General features: G+C 35.6%; 1 protein-coding gene across 4 annotated transcripts in view; it reads right to left on the bottom strand.

Moving 5' to 3' along the window:
- Positions 1-5,087: 5,087 nt before the first annotated feature.
- LOC125671741 (stathmin-3-like) overlaps positions 5,088-17,989 on the bottom strand; it is a 29,965-nt gene continuing 17,063 nt past the window's right edge. For 2 of the 4 annotated variants that reach the window (XM_048907617.2, XM_048907616.2), the window contains exons 3-8: positions 10,983-11,102; positions 10,304-10,455; positions 9,920-10,111; positions 9,546-9,686; positions 9,204-9,344; positions 5,088-6,246 (exon numbers count right to left, since the gene is read on the bottom strand). In XM_048907617.2, coding sequence (XP_048763574.1) covers positions 6,169-6,246; positions 9,204-9,344; positions 9,546-9,686; positions 9,920-10,111; positions 10,304-10,455; positions 10,983-11,102 — 824 coding nt within the window. In that variant the 3' untranslated portion in view covers positions 5,088-6,168. The remainder of the gene's footprint in view (positions 6,247-9,203; positions 9,345-9,545; positions 9,687-9,919; positions 10,112-10,303; positions 10,456-10,982; positions 11,103-17,989) is intronic. The other 2 variants (XM_048907619.2, XM_048907618.2) reach the window with 1 other exon arrangement.

The following is a 17,989-nucleotide window of genomic DNA, read 5'->3' as shown; positions in this document are numbered from 1 at the left end:
TCGAGTGAACCGGACACGTCATCACGGAATCAGCAGACGATCGAATGCCATCAATCAACATTCTGATCGTCTTTGTAACATTGTCATTGTACAAGTTGTATACAAGAACATGATTTAAAAATGTTTTGATGAAACCAAGAATTTACATCAATTTCTGTGTATTTTATGAGTGCAATGTTTTCCTAAATCGGTACAGTTTCGAAATATCACATTGCTGTGCATCTATTTCAGACTAAGCTGTAACATACGTGTTTTTACATGATATCAAAAGATGGAAAATATGAGTAATTGTTGATAAAATTTCATGCTAATCGTGAACTTCTTAACGAAACTTTTCAGTCTGGCGTATTGTATCTATGAAAGCAAATGGTAGTCTACATATCAGTGAAGTGATCAATCTCCTAAATCTCAAAAAGAATATAAAATTAAGAGTAGGGCAAACACGGACCACTGGACACACCAGAGCTTAGGAAGAGTAAGTAGCCCCTGTTAACCTCTATCTCGATCAGGTAAACGGAGTAGTCCGTAGTCAAAATCAGTATGTAAAGAACGGCCTAAAACTTGATATGGCAGCACTCGACCTAATGCAAATAAGAACATTATAACGACCCACCTAAGCCCGTTTTGGGCCCGAACTCTGTGAATGTATATTTGTAGTATCACAGAGTTCGGGCCCAATTAAACGGGCTTGGTCCCTGTGTAACGACCATAGAATTCGCGAAACGCTGCTCATTTTAAAATATACATAATCTCCAGTTTTGTAGGAGTTTGTAAACTCCATCATTTTGAAGAAATAAGGACACCATAGCAATCTATAGAAATGTGCGTGTTCTATTGTTAATCTGTCTAACAGCGTGAACACAAGTGTCGGTGGCTGATCTATAAGGAGTTGCAAATATTGAGAGCCCCGTTTAGTTAAATAAAGGAATCTATTTGGGGTCTCCAGCTCCCTCTTTGGTTCAACTTTCATGTAAATATGACATATTTCAGACACACGACGTGTGACGCAAGTTTTATATATCAGGAAATAAAGTCTCGTTTACGCGCTTTTTAAAATAACGATAATTTAAGCTAAATACGTTTAAAAGCTATTATATATATATACGTTTAAAAAAATTCAACATCTTTGTTCAAGTAATTTCAGGTATTTTATGATCAAGAAATGGCTATCTCTGCACTGACCCCGAAATCACTGGGTCATGGAAACGGAAATCAGAGATGATAGACTCTTGCAGTAATTATTTCTCATGCAAGGAATGCACAAATGTACTTTACGACTCCATGTGATGAGAAAGTATTTGTGTACCTGTTTATAACATTGACAGATGGTATTCGTCTGATTAAGACGCAGCCAAAAACTACAAGGACAATGCTGTTTTTCAAAGAAAGGGGCGTTTTGATTATTTTTCATTCGTTATTTCTATTTAAAGTCGTAACGATAGGGTTTACCGCAAAATTTTGCAAATTCTTCTGTAATGATTGCTACCTTCATCCCCCAATACAGCAACAAAGAGAGACATTTTATTATTTCGATTTTTATGTATTTCTTGAAAATATAAACAAAATTGTACTAAAATTATACCATATCGTTGACAAATTCGTTACTTAAACGTAACAGTCAATACACCCTTTGACCTTAACAACGCTCCATATTTGGTAATGATTACGCGGACATGTGGACTAAAAACCGGATCGAACTAGTTTGCAACAAACATGTATTCAAAGTCTTTGATGAAAGCAATGTCAATTTCAAAAGAAATATATTGATTGATTGATTTTATCTTGCTTAATGTCTCGCTCGAGAATTTTTCACTCATATGGAGATGTCACCAAAACTGGAGAAGGGCTTCAAATTTAGGCCTATGCTCGGCGCTTGCGGCCATTGAGCAGTGAGGATTCTCTAGCGTGCCGCACCTACTGTGACACGGGTCATCCGTTTTTAAGGTCACCTTCGGGGACCCGTGACATTCACACCTGATGCCGAGCGTTTGGCGATGGAACTATCCTACCTGTTCTAACGACTTAGGCTCTAACCTCTCGGTCAATGCGGGGGTCAAAAGAATTATAAGAGAAAAGATTCAGTGAATGTAAATATAAAGTAATAACATGCGATAACAACTTTCAATGTTTTAAAATCTTTCTTTTTTCATTTAATATTATATTTTAGATACAATGTACTTTATCATGAATTCTACTGTGAGTTTTACTTGAGGGACACGACACTGATGGGGTACCACCCATATCGTTTCCTTGATAGTCTATTCCTTCGCGTCCTCGGTATCTCCCATAATTTGTTTTACTATACTTGTCCTTCAGACTTTCTTTGCTACTTCGAGAATAGTAACTCGTGTTTGCTATAGTTTTAATGTTACACATTCTTCCAATATAAATTTACTGAATTGTCTGGGGAATCATCGTTCGTCATCACTGAATGCATGCAATCTTCCGCTTTTCTGCTTGTTTCGGCCTTATCAACACAGAATTCCTTGACGGGTAATGGATTTGGCAGACGACAAGATGATTCTTATGGTAGTTCTATATCATCTTCAGAATATTCTGTCACCAACGGTGAGGGGAATTTCATTAGTTTGCTTTTCAGAATTGCATCATAACTGGAAGAACCGGCTGCAGCACTACGAGCAGAGCAAGTATTTCTATTTTTCTGTGGCGGATCTTGCCGTCCTTGGGGTATAGAAGGATGTGATGGAATCGTTTGTCTTTTCCTGGTCCTTAAAACATATCAAACCCCGAAACAAGCCCCGCATTCTTGCCCTTTCTTCTGTTTGAATTAAGTTCTGATTGTGAATTACAAGAATATCAGTCTCTTGTTGGTTTTGGGGCGATTCAGATATCTCATTTATATTTTCACGAATGAAGTAATATGGCGGAACGTTTCACATACTGTGAAATCACATCAGGAATCATAGTAAATCTGCTTTTGTCTAAGTCCTTGAGCTCCTGAACCATCATGTGAGGGGTTTTCTTCTCACTATTAATTAAAAGACTGTAACTTTGCCTCAACTTCAATACATGCTATGTACAGAGGTTGTTTCAATGCAGATATCAGACATCTACAGGTGTATTCAAGGAATCTAGCGCGCGCTCTTGGTAGAATGTCTTATGCTGCTGTCTTGGAAAGTTTTCCTTCCAACTCGATCACAAGGGCTTTCACGTTGTCCAACGACTGTTTCAAGTTTATTGACAGCGTTTTCTTGATCATCCCGCTGTGTGTTGTAGGACTTCCTCCATTTCTGACAATCTCGTCCCCTTTCCCTACCTGGTGTGCAGGGCCGTAAATTAACCTTCAATTTGGAGGAGGCAGGAAATTAGGCGGGGGTCTGGGGGGCCGCCCAGGCCCCCAGACGCTGAGCACATTTTGTGCACACTGAACACGTTTCGTGCAAAATCCTTGATTCTAGGGCCTTCTAAGATGTTACTTGACTAACTCATTCTAAAAGAAAGATTTGGAATGCTTTTTAAGGGAGGTATCATGTTCTTAGTTATTGGAAACAACATAAATTCTAATGAACTTTAAATTTTAATTTTTTTTGGCTCAAAAGTTGGAGGAGGCAGCTGCCTCCTCCGCCTCCATGTAATTTACGGCCCTGGGTGTTTTTATGATATTTTGATAGTGACCATGAGCTTATCGTATATATTTCCGTGAATATCTGCCAAGCGGTCTACATCTCCATACGGGGCTGATTGTAAGAAATCAAGTATGTCTCTGCCGCCAACTTCTTTTGGCAATTCATAGTGATTAGCTCCCCCCCCCCCCTTTCAATATCTTGTGTAATTTATATACGTTAAAATATTGCACGATGTATAGTTACGTGATGCCGCGGTTATTGCTACTGATATACTATCTTGGCCGGTTGCAGGGATGGATAAATAGAATTTTGAAAGGAAGGGGAGGATTGTGACCTAAGGTGGTACCATTTCCGTTCAATGGAGGGATGCAACCCTAAAAATGACATCTACCACTTAGAATGAAAGCACCGTTTCATTCAGTTTCAAACCCATCAAAGAAGGGCACGCATCAAGGTTTATTTCAGGCATGGCAACTTCTTGCAAATAGTTTAAAACTTGTATTTTTGCTTCCATGGGAGAAGAGAAACAAAAATTCAATGGTCATTTTGTATTGCTTTATTACAGGAGTTACGAGATTGATCACTTCGTTATCTTCACCTTTCGTTTAACCCCTGGGAGCGGTATGAAAACATTTAAAAAATGGCCATGCGATCTCTCTACAAATCCTCTTTATGTAGGGGAATGTAGTCCCTGCGTCATGAATTCTGATACATGGTCAGCCTCAGGGGTCATCCTGTTCGAGCCCAGGATTATTCTTATAAATTGATTATTGTATTGCACAGTCATGTATAACTGTCAAGTTCCAATTCAGTGAGAAAGATCCTTTAGGTTCTACATCCTCTCTTGCACGATCGTTAAAATGACTACTTGGGGGTGGGTTAATGTTTGCATCCTTAGAAATCTCTACGTAAATGTTTGTAGTCGTAGAAATATGCGTAAATGTTTACATCCTTAAGATTCTTTATGTAAATGCTTGTATCCATAGAAATCTGTGTAAATAATTGCATCCTTAGAAACCTCCGAGTAAATGTTTGAATGATCTGCAGAATTCTCGATGTAAATGTGTTTGGATCCTTAGAAATCTCTGTAAATGTTTGTATCCTTCCATTTCATGGTTTGGGCAAAATAGTCTATAAAGCTAGATGAAGATCCATGTCATAGCACATAATGAATGGGTTAGCAAAATGTATTATGTGTAAACAATTTGTATCCTTTCATCTGCGGATACTTGGCTAGTGATGATACGTAGGACATAGTCATCTTCAAAAGGATTCCATCCTGACCCCTTGGGACTGTGATTTGGACAGTCTTAAAACAAAACCACATGAAGATCACTACACTATCATTTTCACCAGATGTTGACTTGCTCTTGTTTTCTTACATGTAAGCCTATTCTGGTGGTCATGATGTATGTTGGGGTTGTAATCATTTGGTGAACATTGCATTTCTTTATGCAGTAATTATTCTGCTGGTAGATTTCAAATGAGATGTAATACAACTTTCTACAATAAGGCTTTATTAATTAATACAAGCCACATTACAAAAGCTAAAACTAAATTCCACATTGTTTAGAGATTGCAAATACATAGAAAATATGACTAAACCTAACAATTCTGATTGAGCTGTCCAAATAGAACTTTCCATCCATACACAACATGGCTGCATTCTGTCTTAACCGCACTGTACTGAGTATCTTCACTGTTCATTGATTTCATGAGCAAAGTTAAACCTCCAATGTTTACAAGCAATACTTCAACAGGTCTCACATTGTCTTTCAAATTTCAAAGCAATAAATTTGCACTATTTATCGAATATCTAATGATTCACATTCTAAATATTTTACAAAATACTGCAAACAACCTTCAATAAACTGAAATAGGAAGCTGCTGAGAAGAAAATTATGCTTTATAAATGTATATATCAAACTAATAAAAATTGAGTTTAGTTTTAAGCATAAAAATGTTAAATAGTGCTAAATATTATCAAATAGATTATACAAACACGTTGATAAGATGAACAGGAAATATACATGCATTACATGACTATCCACTAAACATGTTGTAGTCTCAATTCTGTCAATATTGTCCATGATGAAAAAAAAAACCCCAAACAGTTCATCCATTAACATCGCTGATGAATCCATCATTTTCAGGTACAATATGTCTATTAAGGAGTCCAGTAGCTGTGACAGTATATGTACATAACAGTTTCTCTCCTTTAAGAATAGACATTCTTGTTACTGAAGCATTAACTTTATACATAGTTGAATGAAAAATGCAACACCAAACTCATTACCAATACAACAAAGCAACTCTGTATATACTTAGCACTATTATTTTAAAAGCACTCATACTGCCTATGCATTTCCAAAATATGTTGTCTTTCAACAGATGGCACCATATCAGTATCTCAATAACTAATTCTCTTTGATAATACATCAGTGATCAATTTAGCTTAAAGAATGTGTTTATTGTCTTTGAGTAAATCCTTTGATCCTGTAGGTTTCTGTGCATTCTGATGATCATAAGATGAAGTGTTAGGCAACAGAAGCTGGTCCTTTGTGATCGTTTTGCCAGGGGTCTAACAGGTCAAGCTTCCTTCCATGGAGCAGCTAGACATGCTCATCTTGTTCTTCCTCACTTCCTCAATCTTGCGTTCCTAAAACATGGGACAAAATTGATCAATACCAGTATGTATCTAACATTACACTTTGTATGATGAGTATTTTTAGAACATTTTCTACTATGGAAATCTAACATCTAAATAGACAACATTTGATTTTAACAAAGGTTTTTAAATGTACAAGTACTGTGTTGTTTGAGAGTGCTTGAAGTATCAGTCAATATTATATATGGACCTAAAATGGTCACCAATGAAAAATGATTTAAATGAAATGTTTGGCATTTGAAATATATTTTTCAAAATGTGACATAATTACAATATTTACCACAAAATTTCTCACCAGATCTTGTAATCTGACAAATTTTTTATTGCTATTTTTTTTTTCACTTATAAAAATTAAATTTTAAAATCAATGCTTTTGTGAACAAGATCAATATTTATAACAGAAATTATCTTTGGAATTAAGTAACAAATTTTATTTTTGAAATATATAAGGGTATGGAACTATGAACTTTGGCACTTCATGCATGGTTGTGCACTGTGACCAAAAGTATTGCAACAAACATGGCTGATGCCATCACAATTTTGCTCGCTTCAAATTTTATTTTTATTGCTGACACACAACAAAGTAAGCTTAGGTCGCAATGTCAGGTGTGCGAATTAACTAAGGTACGAATTATGTGGGGAACTGTTAGTACTTCAAGGTAGCAGACAATTTCCGGTAAGGTATCGAATGAAAACAATGTCGAAGATTGAGAGAGAATTGTCAAAAGACCTAAAGGAATGGATTGTTATTTCAAACGGATTTAATGACAAAATTAGTGAATCATTAGGAATCCAGCAAAGTACCGTTGGATGAGTTTTGAATAAAATCCGTCAAAAAGGAAGTGTTAAAAATGATTCCGGGAGTGGAAGGCCCCGAGTGATAGATGAGAGGGGTGATCGGAAACTTTTTATGGTCACATACGACAGTGAGTCGCTTAATACAGTGGGTCGCTTTGGCAGTTTTGACTGTATATATAATTTAAAATAGTAAATTGTAATGCCTGAGGATTATGAAATGAAAGCGCTTGCGTTAAATTTTTAACTTTATGTACTGTTTATATCATTTCTTTTAATATCTTATACTGGACACTGTTATTTTTAAAATGAAAGAAAGCAGGTGAGAAGCTCACATATCCCACGTTTCAACATTGCTTGACAATGCCTCACATAATGAATGGTAATGTTATACATTGCTGCAAAAACAGGACAGACTCAAAATTCTAAGTTCAGTAGCGGCATAACTCCCAGAAAAATTATTGAATCAGAATTTCTGGGAATACTCACATCTACAGTGTGTTCTTATTAACTACAAAGTTTCAAGAAATTCTGTTGAGTGGTCTCAGAGGATTGGTGCTGAAAAGAACAGGACAGAGGGGCTCAGAATTCTAAGTTCAAAAGGGGCATAACTCCCAGAAGAATTATTGAATCAGAATTTCCTGGGAATATGCACATCTACAGTGTGTCTTTATTTACTACAAAGTTTCACGACACTCTGTTGAGCGGTCTCAGAGGAGTTGCACTGACAAGAACAGGACAGATGGGCTTGACATTCCCAGATAAACTAATGAATCAGAATTTCCTGGGAATATGCAGTGTCCATATTAACTAAAAAGTTTCACGAAATTCTGTTGAGCAGTCTGAGAGGAGTTGTGCTGACAAGAACAGGACAGAAGGGCTCAAAATTCAGGATAGCTGTCTCAAAATTCAAAAGGGACATAACTCTAAGAAAAATTATTGAATCAGAATTTCCTGGGAATATGCACGTCTACACAGTGTGTTCTTATTAACTACAGAGTTTCATGAAATTCTGTTGAATGGTCTCAGAGTTGTGCTGACAAGAACAGGACAGATGGGCTCAAAATTCTAAGTTCAACACATATACACAGTGTGTCCTTATTAACTATATAGATTCACAAATTCTGTTGAGCGGTTTCAGGAGTTGCGCTGACAATAAAAGGGAACCGACGGACAGGTCAAAAACATAATACCCTTCACAACTTCGTTGCGTGGGGTATAAAAAAATAATTTGGATATAAATGTATATATATATATATATATCTCTCCAAGATATTCATCTATGGACTATTCAAAGTTGGTCTCATAAATTATTATTGTTTTGGCTGATAAAAATAGTCTTAGGCTTTGGGTCCAATTTAATTCCAGTGTGACATATCAGAAACCTTTTGAAGAAATATGTCCTATATTCTATCTAATGAATTTGTGTTTGTATGTGAACATGTACATGCAAGTGAAAATCATGAAATAAGGATATATTAGTCCAGTTGATCTATCAAAAATTTAGCTGCAACTAAAAAGTTAAGAAAATATTTATGTATAATTTTCTCGGAAAACTCGTGATCAATCCTATGAAAAAGTTGCCCTCTTTTAATGTAGTAGAATTTTGTAAATGTTTATTAGTACCGATAAAGGAAGTTAACTCCATAAATCAACATGAATTTTTTTTTTGAAAAGATGAATTTTGAATATTAGAAGGTATGGTATGGATCTTATTTTAAAAAACTTTATATAATCTTACATAATGATTCAGGAGAATTATTGAAGACAATTTTGATGACAATCATTAAATACGTTAATTGTTACAACTCATTTCGTCTTCTCTGTCTATAGAATTATATTCTAATATGCAAATGAAAATATAAGACAGTTATATTACTAATCATTAGAGAATCAAGTTGCAAATATTTTCGGTGGCACTGTAATGAAAATTGTCTTTAAACAATTACAACTCCTTAAACAGATTTTAAACAAGTGCACATTAAAAGTTCCTGACAAAAATGTTTTAAAAATGCAGTTGTGAAAATAATGCAGGAACCATGCCCTTTCAACCCATATAATATCCTAGACCAAACCAAAAATATTAATCTGTTGCTGTTAGTTTGAGATTAAACTGTATGTTGACTGGACTATTTATCAAGCCAATGTCTTACATGTTCTTTCAGTCTCTCTTGCAATGCTTTAAAATGCTCTTCACGCTTCTTTAGGGCATTCTCCATTTTCTGGATAATTTTCTCCTCAGAGGTCTTGCTCATATTCTCACTAGCCTTGCATACTTCCTCAATATGTTTTGCCTGGGGAATATAATGAAATCATATATACACAGGATATGAATTCCTTTACTGAAATCAATGAAGCTTAGTTTTGTAAAATAAGCTTTTATCTGCCAAGAAGCACTTTTGCAAAGAGCCATTGTTAGAAGCAAAAATAGTAAAATTGTGCTGGAATGTAAATGAAGAGTTAGTGAAATTCTGAACAAAGTCTCGATTCCTTACATGGTCCTGTAGGCGCTTCACAACAGACTGAAGCTGGGTTTTGCGGTTTTCTTCGTAAGCCTCATACTTTTGAATAAGTCTTTCCTCTAACTCTTTGCTCATACTTTCACTATTTCTACACACTTCGTGTACTTTGGACAGCTGAGGAGATAGAGATTTGGGGGTGAGGAGCATTTCAAAACATTCGTACTTTAAACATAGATATATAAGTGAGTGTGAATGAAAACTAATTAACAATTATAACACTAAACCTCTACCACAATCACACCACAAGGACAACAATTCAGAATGTTTTTTTTTTATCACAAAATCAAAACACTATAATTTCCGGATGAAGCCAGAAATCGGACATCAACTTAATAAAGACAACGTACATGCTCTCGTAGTTTCTCCTGCAGACTTTGTATCTGCTGTTCTCGATTCTCCTTTGTGATCTCCATGGAACGTCGAAGCTTGATCTGGGCAGCTTTAGCCTTCTCCTCCTCCTCTTTCTGAGATTTCATCAAGGCCTCTTGCAGTCTTTGTTTTTCTTTAGCAACAAACTCCAACTTTTGTGCCTCTAAGGACTGTATAGAAAATATAATCATTATTCATAAAGTTTTTGTTAAAAAATCCCAAAACACAACACCCAACCTTGGCATGATTAGTTTAAAGTAAAATCTCAGTTCATAGCTCACGAATACACACATCAACATTGACAGTAATAGTAGATGATGGATGAGAAAATACAAAACACTCAACACCTTTAAACTTCCTACCTGTCTCCTGGCCTCGGCTTTCTGCAGTTTTTCGAAGATTTCATTATGGGTGAGGGGTTTTTCCTTGGGAGGGGAAGAGATTTTCGGGGCTATATCAGCAGCTGGCTTTAAGATGTAGTCATAGGCCACTCCACCAGTGCTTCTCTGTAGACCTAATCAAACACAACGGTTCTTATCTAACAGTGTAATGGCAATATCCAACACAATCAATCAAAATGTATTTTGTAGAGTTGATGCAACTGCCTTCTATTATATATACATACAGAATACGACAAATGATTAAACATTTATTTTCAAATGGCCTGAACTGATAAGGAAGAAAAAGAAGAAGAAAAAAAACCCCAAACAAACAACAACAAAAAAACCAACCAACAACTATGAAATCAATGTAACATCTTTTCTAGATTCAAATTCAATTTGATAAAATGTTACCATGCAATGTATAAATCATATAAGATTACATAGACAACTGTAAAAGTACAAAACGCAATGTTCAATGGAAGAAAATCAAAATATGCATTTGAATTTTCATCACACATACAAAGCAGAATAATAAATGACATTTGGTGCACTCTATTATGGACATATCATATAAGCCAAGTACTACAAAAGCAGTGACATCGTCATGTACCAACGTGACACAACACCAAGACACAACATTCAACGACAGGACCGTCACCTTTGCCTTTCCATACAACGACAGCATCAAACGATTTCTGGTTAGGGTGAATCTGATGAATAGTTCTCTTATTATTGCTGGTGCCTCTCAAGCACAAGAAAAGGCTCAACCAGTTACAGGCTGGGAATCCAAGCAGCAGAGAGGAAAGAATCATTCTTTATTGTAATCTAATTCATAAGATCTATCGATTTGATTTCAGTGATATCTTTTGTTGTCAACAAAGTGCATGGCTCATGGAGAGCTTAGTAGTGATATTGGTATATAAATAAGAATGAATTGATTTACTATTAATCTTTTTTAAATAAAAAACAAGATGCCCCATGGAGCATTAAAGTAATTCTGGTACCATAAGAAAAGTCTTGTCACAAGGAATACACATGTGAAATATGAAAGCCCTATCACTAAGCTTTCAAAATTTATGGCCAAGGTTCAAGATTTACAAAAGTAGGTCCAACTTCAAACTGAAGGTCGATCATGAGGTAAACAATTTTGGTACCAAAAAGATGGTACAATGTACCAAAAAGAAAGCTCGTCATGAGGTAGCTGCAATAATGTAGCCCTATCCAATTTTTTTTTTATTCTGACGTTTTCGGGATAGGGCTACAATTCCATAGGATCTCCGTAATGGTGCAAAATAATTTTAATGATAACCGATAATAAACTCTGTGTATTAGTCCCAAATGTTGTTTACACCAAAAGGAGTACCAACTTTGTGCTCGGGCATGTCTAATAAAGGTGTTTTTCATTAAATATAATGTACAGCATGCAAAATTCTTCGTCTGCTCCGCCATGCTTGTTATCGCGAGATCTCGTAGGTGGATCTAATGAAAAGCCTAAACATTGACAATCAGCGCGAAAATGTAGTTACTCGAGCCACTTCGACAAAGAAAGGAAAATGATATTGTTGCAGAAAGAATTTACACTCTGCTGTTCGGCTTTTAACTTGATATTAAATTCAAACCTTTTCAATACCGACGAAATAGCTTTCGCCTCCATACTTGTCCATTGATGTAAATACTACCTTATATGGCATATGCAAATGACTTGACAACCGGAAGTTGAAACTTCAGTACATCAAACATGGCGCACAAATATGAATCGAGAAATTGGAATTTATCGAAATTGCTGAAAACGGTAGAATAGAGCCTCACAAATCTAAAGTTGCAGGTTGTAAATTTATATATTGACTAAGAAACATAGAATATCATTTTATTTACGTAAAGAAAGTCAGGAAATGTTTAGAATGAGCGCAAATGTTGCGGGAGTGAATCACTCCCGCATTTGCACCATTACAGAGATCCTAAGGAGTTGTAGCCCTCTCCCTAAAAAAAAAAAAAAAAAAAAAAAATCAGAGAGGGCTACATTATTGCAGCTAGTCATGAGGGAATACACATGTAAAATATGAAAGCCCCATCACTAAGCATTCAAAAGTTAGGGATAAGATTAAAGTTTTTCAATAATAGGTCAAACTCCAAGGTGAAGGTCATGAGGTCAAAATCATTGGTATTAAAAGAAATGTCTTGTCACAAGGAATACATGTGAAATATGAAAGCCCTACCACTAACTCTTCAATTTTATGGCCTAGGTTACAGTTTTTGTGCAAAGACAGACAGACCAAAAACTATGTGCCCCTAAATCTCAAATTATGGGGAGAGAGAGAGAGAGAGAGAGAGAGAGAGAGAGAGAGAGAGGAAATGGGGTTCTATCTTAATTCATAAAATACAGCTGATGTTTCTATAAACAATAAAAATTGTGTACATTATGCAGAATTGCTTAACAATACAAATATTATTAGTTTACATTGTTTTTATATAAAAGATATAGTACATTTACAATTGATATTATATAATGCATTAATAGAATAGTCCGTGATATGATACAATTTGAAGCAGATTGTGATGTGTTTTAAACTGTTGTATGTTATAAGCAAAGCTTTGTTGGTATGATCGAAAATTTGTTCAGATGAACTGTGAAGGCATGTAGGTCCTTGCAATGTTAGCCACATTTTTTTTTTAAACTTCAGTTGAATTCATTCCATGTATAATTGTTCTGATGACAACTGCCCCAAGATTGAAACCAGAAACCAAATAAATTCAATAATGCATTCTTATGATGTGTTGGTGATCTATTTATTTTAAGTTTATACTTTTGGATGCAGACCCTGTTGAATATGATATCCACTCGTGAGAATCTTCCGTAATTTAAACCTCAAGGTGTTGGTTTCCATTTTTGACACAATTTATAAATGTTGAACACTTCTCAAAAATTGCAGTATATTGATCAAAATAACATCAAGGCTCATCCTAGTTTTGCCATCACAAACACTTCCATTCACACATTTCATAAAAATCCCAGAGCTATTGTCTAATGACAAAATAACTCTCCCATCATTACAACAACCAACCGACCTATATCTGATCTATACTCTACTGCCAGTACAATCCCACTAATGGGTAATGAGTACCACGATTAGCTTCCTACCATGGACTTAAAACCACAGTTATAATCATTAAACATATTTCATCAATAATTCACAAGCCTGGCCCCACAAATGTATACAATGCCTACTAGTATAGTTTTTCTCCAAGAATGGAACACAATTGCTTACACAGCATTCAGGAATTAATTCCCTCAAACCAAAGAAATCCAACTGCTACCCCCCTCCCACCCACACACACTCAGCAAATATTTATTGACAAATATATTGCCTCTATGTTTGAAATCTAGAATCATCAATAGATTCATTGTAGATAATAATGCCATGTCAAAAAGCTTCACTAGAATATTGATACAGAATGCTATAATAATTATTTTTACTGTTTTTTTCTGGAATCATATCATTTATTCTGCTGTGTGCAACAACTTCCATCAACTGATAAAGTTCAATAACAATGGCTGACAAACAAGGATGTGACTTGAAACCCCGATACTGATGACAAAATGTCCTGAAGAAAACTATACTGTAACTGTTGCACATTCAACGAATAATAACTTTACTTATGATATTTTTTATGAAATGAAAAAATTTGATGTTCAAACAAAAGAAAACTGCAATTGAAAACTCAATTTAATATGTTGATACATTTCGCCATTCAACAAGTTGATCCTGAAATTCACATGAACGACAGGCTCTATTGGATCAGAATGCATGCTCCCCATCCTTCAAATATTTGATTTAGCAGTGTTACTTTTCCTAGGATGTTAAGAAATCAATATGAGACATTACGTCTAGACATTCCATACTGCACATGTCTGCCTGCAGCCCAAACCATTAACATTGATTGCATTAGTACCACTGATGTACTTTCTAACTTCTGTCTGCGACTATCAGACTGAGACGTATAGTCAAATCTGAAACTTTTCTCTTTCATAGTTTAAAATCAACTTTATTTGTCACACTGGCTAAATAAATTTGTACCAGTTGATAATTCAAATTTTATATTAAACATTGATAACAGTACTACCAAATACACTCACCAAGACTACGTAAAACAAAACCATCACAATTCAACATGGAAATGTAAATTTTTACAGTTAGCCTATGTGAAACTTAAATTGGACCTTAAAAACATTGCTGATTTGTTGCAGCAAGAATGACTCATTCAAATTTATCCAACTCAATTTTGAAAAAAATACAAACCCACTACTAAAACGAAGAGTTACCTAACAAACCCGAGTCATGTCATTCTGACACACAATGACACTATTTCATATCATACAAAACACAGGCAATTGTATCGCTTGGGTTCGAATTTACTATTAAAGAATAAAGGTATAGAACTCTAAATATAGGGTATCCCAAGTGGTAAGTGAAAGTACAGACGGTTTTCTGTCACTTGGAGCTATTACGGACTTCAGTTTATGAATTGTGGTAAGAAATTCAATTTAAAGATGATATATATGATGCTGTAGATTCTATGTAATATCTTGTTGCAATGCTCAATCATTCTGTTTAGTCGTATAGTGGTAGGGCCCAGCTAAAATCAACCAAAAAATAATAGGCATTTTTCCCAATTTATTTTTGCATATATGTTGGGAAGTATACAGAATTTTGGAATGAAGTTTGGTAGTAATGTAGATTGATTATGTAAGAATATATCAGAATACAGTGTAGAATTTTATACCATTTGGTTTATATTGTTTTTACATCGGTTAACTTGGGTACCCTATATTTAGTGTTCTATACCTTTAGTCTCTAACAGTAAATTCGAATCCAAGCGATACAATTGCCTGTGATACAAAGCAGAAGTAATTGACTGGTGTTATTTGATCTGTAGATACACACTATACACTAAGAAGACAACAAGAGCAACGCCAACGTGGCATAATACGACAGTAGATTTTGCTCAAGGAAAACATATTTTAATGGGATTCATATTTTAGTGAAGTTAGCATTGTCCTCTGTGAGCTAATTCATTATTATGCTTGTAGAAATGAATATCAAGATATAAAGAGGGATAGCCTAAGAATGCGCTACTTCATAAATATGCTAACGGTTCGGTTTGTATCCTGCCCACAAGGTTTTCCTAGTAACTGATACTACGACCTTGACCTTGAAAAACAATAGGCACCTTCCTCTCATAATGATGATCAAATATACCAAGTTAGAATATCCCGGAGCTTACAGTTCGGTTTGTATCCTGCCCACAAGGTTTTCCTAATAAGTGATACTACGACCTTGACCTTTGACCTCTTACCTTGAAAAACAATAGGCATCTTCCACTCACCATGGTGATCAAATATACCAAGTTAAAATATCCTGGAGCTTACGGTTCAGTTTGTATCCTGCCCACAAGGTTTTCCTAAAAAGTGATACTACGACCTTAACCTTTGACCTTGAAAAACAATAGCCACCTTCCTCTCATCATGATGATCAAATATACCAAGTTATAATATCCTGGAGCTTACGGTTCGGTTTGTATCCTGCCCACAAGGTTTTCCTAAAAAGTGATACTACGACCTTAACCTTTGACCTTGAAAAACAATAGGCATCTTCCTCTCATCATGGTGATCAAATATACCAAGTTATAATATCCTGGAGCTTACGGTTCGGTTTGTATCCTGCCCACGAGTTTTCCCTAATAAGTGATACTACGAACGTGACCTTTGACCTTGAAAAACCATAGGCGTCTTCCTCTCATCATGGTGATCAAATGTACCAAGTTGGAAAGTCCTAGGGCTTATGGTTCAGTCTGTATCCTGCCCACAAGGTCCGGACAGACAGACAGACGGAGCCATACCATAATACGTCCCGTCTTCGACGGGCGTATAAAAATTGATCCAATGTATAATATTCTTTTTGGTGTCTGTCTCTGTCTGCCAGCTAACAACTATAAACTTGATCACAAGTTATCAACTATACAAGAAAAAGACTTCATGAAAGGGGAAGGTCAAGTTCCAAGCTATATCAAGGTCAAATCAACAATGACTGAACTTAGCCATTACTTGGAGATATATAATTGTTCCACAAGCATACCTCCATTTCAAGCTATATCTGATCTCTTAGCTGCAATAATGTAGCCCTATCCAATTTTTTTTTTATTCTGACGTTTTCGGGATAGGGCTACAATTCCATAGGATCTCCGTAATGGTGCAAAATAATTTTAATGATAACCGATAATAAACTCTGTGTATTAGTCCCAAATGTTGTTTACACCAAAAGGAGTACCAACTTTGTGCTCGGGCATGTCTAATAAAGGTGTTTTTCATTAAATATAATGTACAGCATGCAAAATTCTTCGTCTGCTCCGCCATGCTTGTTATCGCGAGATCTCGTAGGTGGATCTAATGAAAAGCCTAAACATTGACAATCAGCGCGAAAATGTAGTTACTCGAGCCACTTCGACAAAGAAAGGAAAATGATATTGTTGCAGAAAGAATTTACACTCTGCTGTTCGGCTTTTAACTTGATATTAAATTCAAACCTTTTCAATACCGACGAAATAGCTTTCGCCTCCATACTTGTCCATTGATGTAAATACTACCTTATATGGCATATGCAAATGACTTGACAACCGGAAGTTGAAACTTCAGTACATCAAACATGGCGCACAAATATGAATCGAGAAATTGGAATTTATCGAAATTGCTGAAAACGGTAGAATAGAGCCTCACAAATCTAAAGTTGCAGGTTGTAAATTTATATATTGACTAAGAAACATAGAATATCATTTTATTTACGTAAAGAAAGTCAGGAAATGTTTAGAATGAGCGCAAATGTTGCGGGAGTGAATCACTCCCGCATTTGCACCATTACAGAGATCCTAAGGAGTTGTAGCCCTCTCCCTAAAAAAAAAAAAAAAAAAAAAAAATCAGAGAGGGCTACATTATTGCAGCTACTGATCTCTAGGCTTTTAAAACTGAAATAATTAATGAAGACTTTTCCTGTAAAGCTGGCAATTTTATCCACAAGATCATTTATTACCTGTATGAGCTGGTGACCTTACCATTTGACCACAAAACAATAGGAGGTGAGGGGTCATCCTTTGGTTTGTTAGCTAAAGCTCAAACACTATTTGTAATGAGGTATCACTCAGAAGCCTTTTCTTACCATATGATGGAGACCTGGTAAAATTGACTTTTTGACTCCTTACTTACAAGGTAAAATTTTAAGTCAATTAAAAACTTTTAAAACTCCAGTAGTTCTAATTTGGTTACAAACAAGCATCAATCTGTTTTACTGCAAGCAAAATTGGTGTTAGAGCATACAGTGCACGCCAAGGATTGTTTGCATACACAGGGCATCTGAGACTGTGGGACAGTACATGTTTCATAGGACCGCGCCAATTTCAATCTGACATTATATAGACAAACATTTCAGTTTGATAACGGAATAAAGAGGACTGATTGTAAATTTGTTTGACATACCCTTGGCGTACACTGAGTGTATACATTAAATGGAAGCTTGCGATGTCTGGGTATATAAATAGGCACCCTGTACTTAATGCACCCAACAATCACAAACCTCTCTCTTTGGACTTTGGTTAAGGTGCATTATGTTTTTTGCT

Source organism: Ostrea edulis, chromosome 4, assembly GCF_947568905.1.
Source record: "Ostrea edulis chromosome 4, xbOstEdul1.1, whole genome shotgun sequence".
Lineage (NCBI taxonomy): Eukaryota > Metazoa > Mollusca > Bivalvia > Ostreida > Ostreidae > Ostrea > Ostrea edulis.
This window is presented reverse-complemented; position numbering and strand designations above follow the sequence as displayed.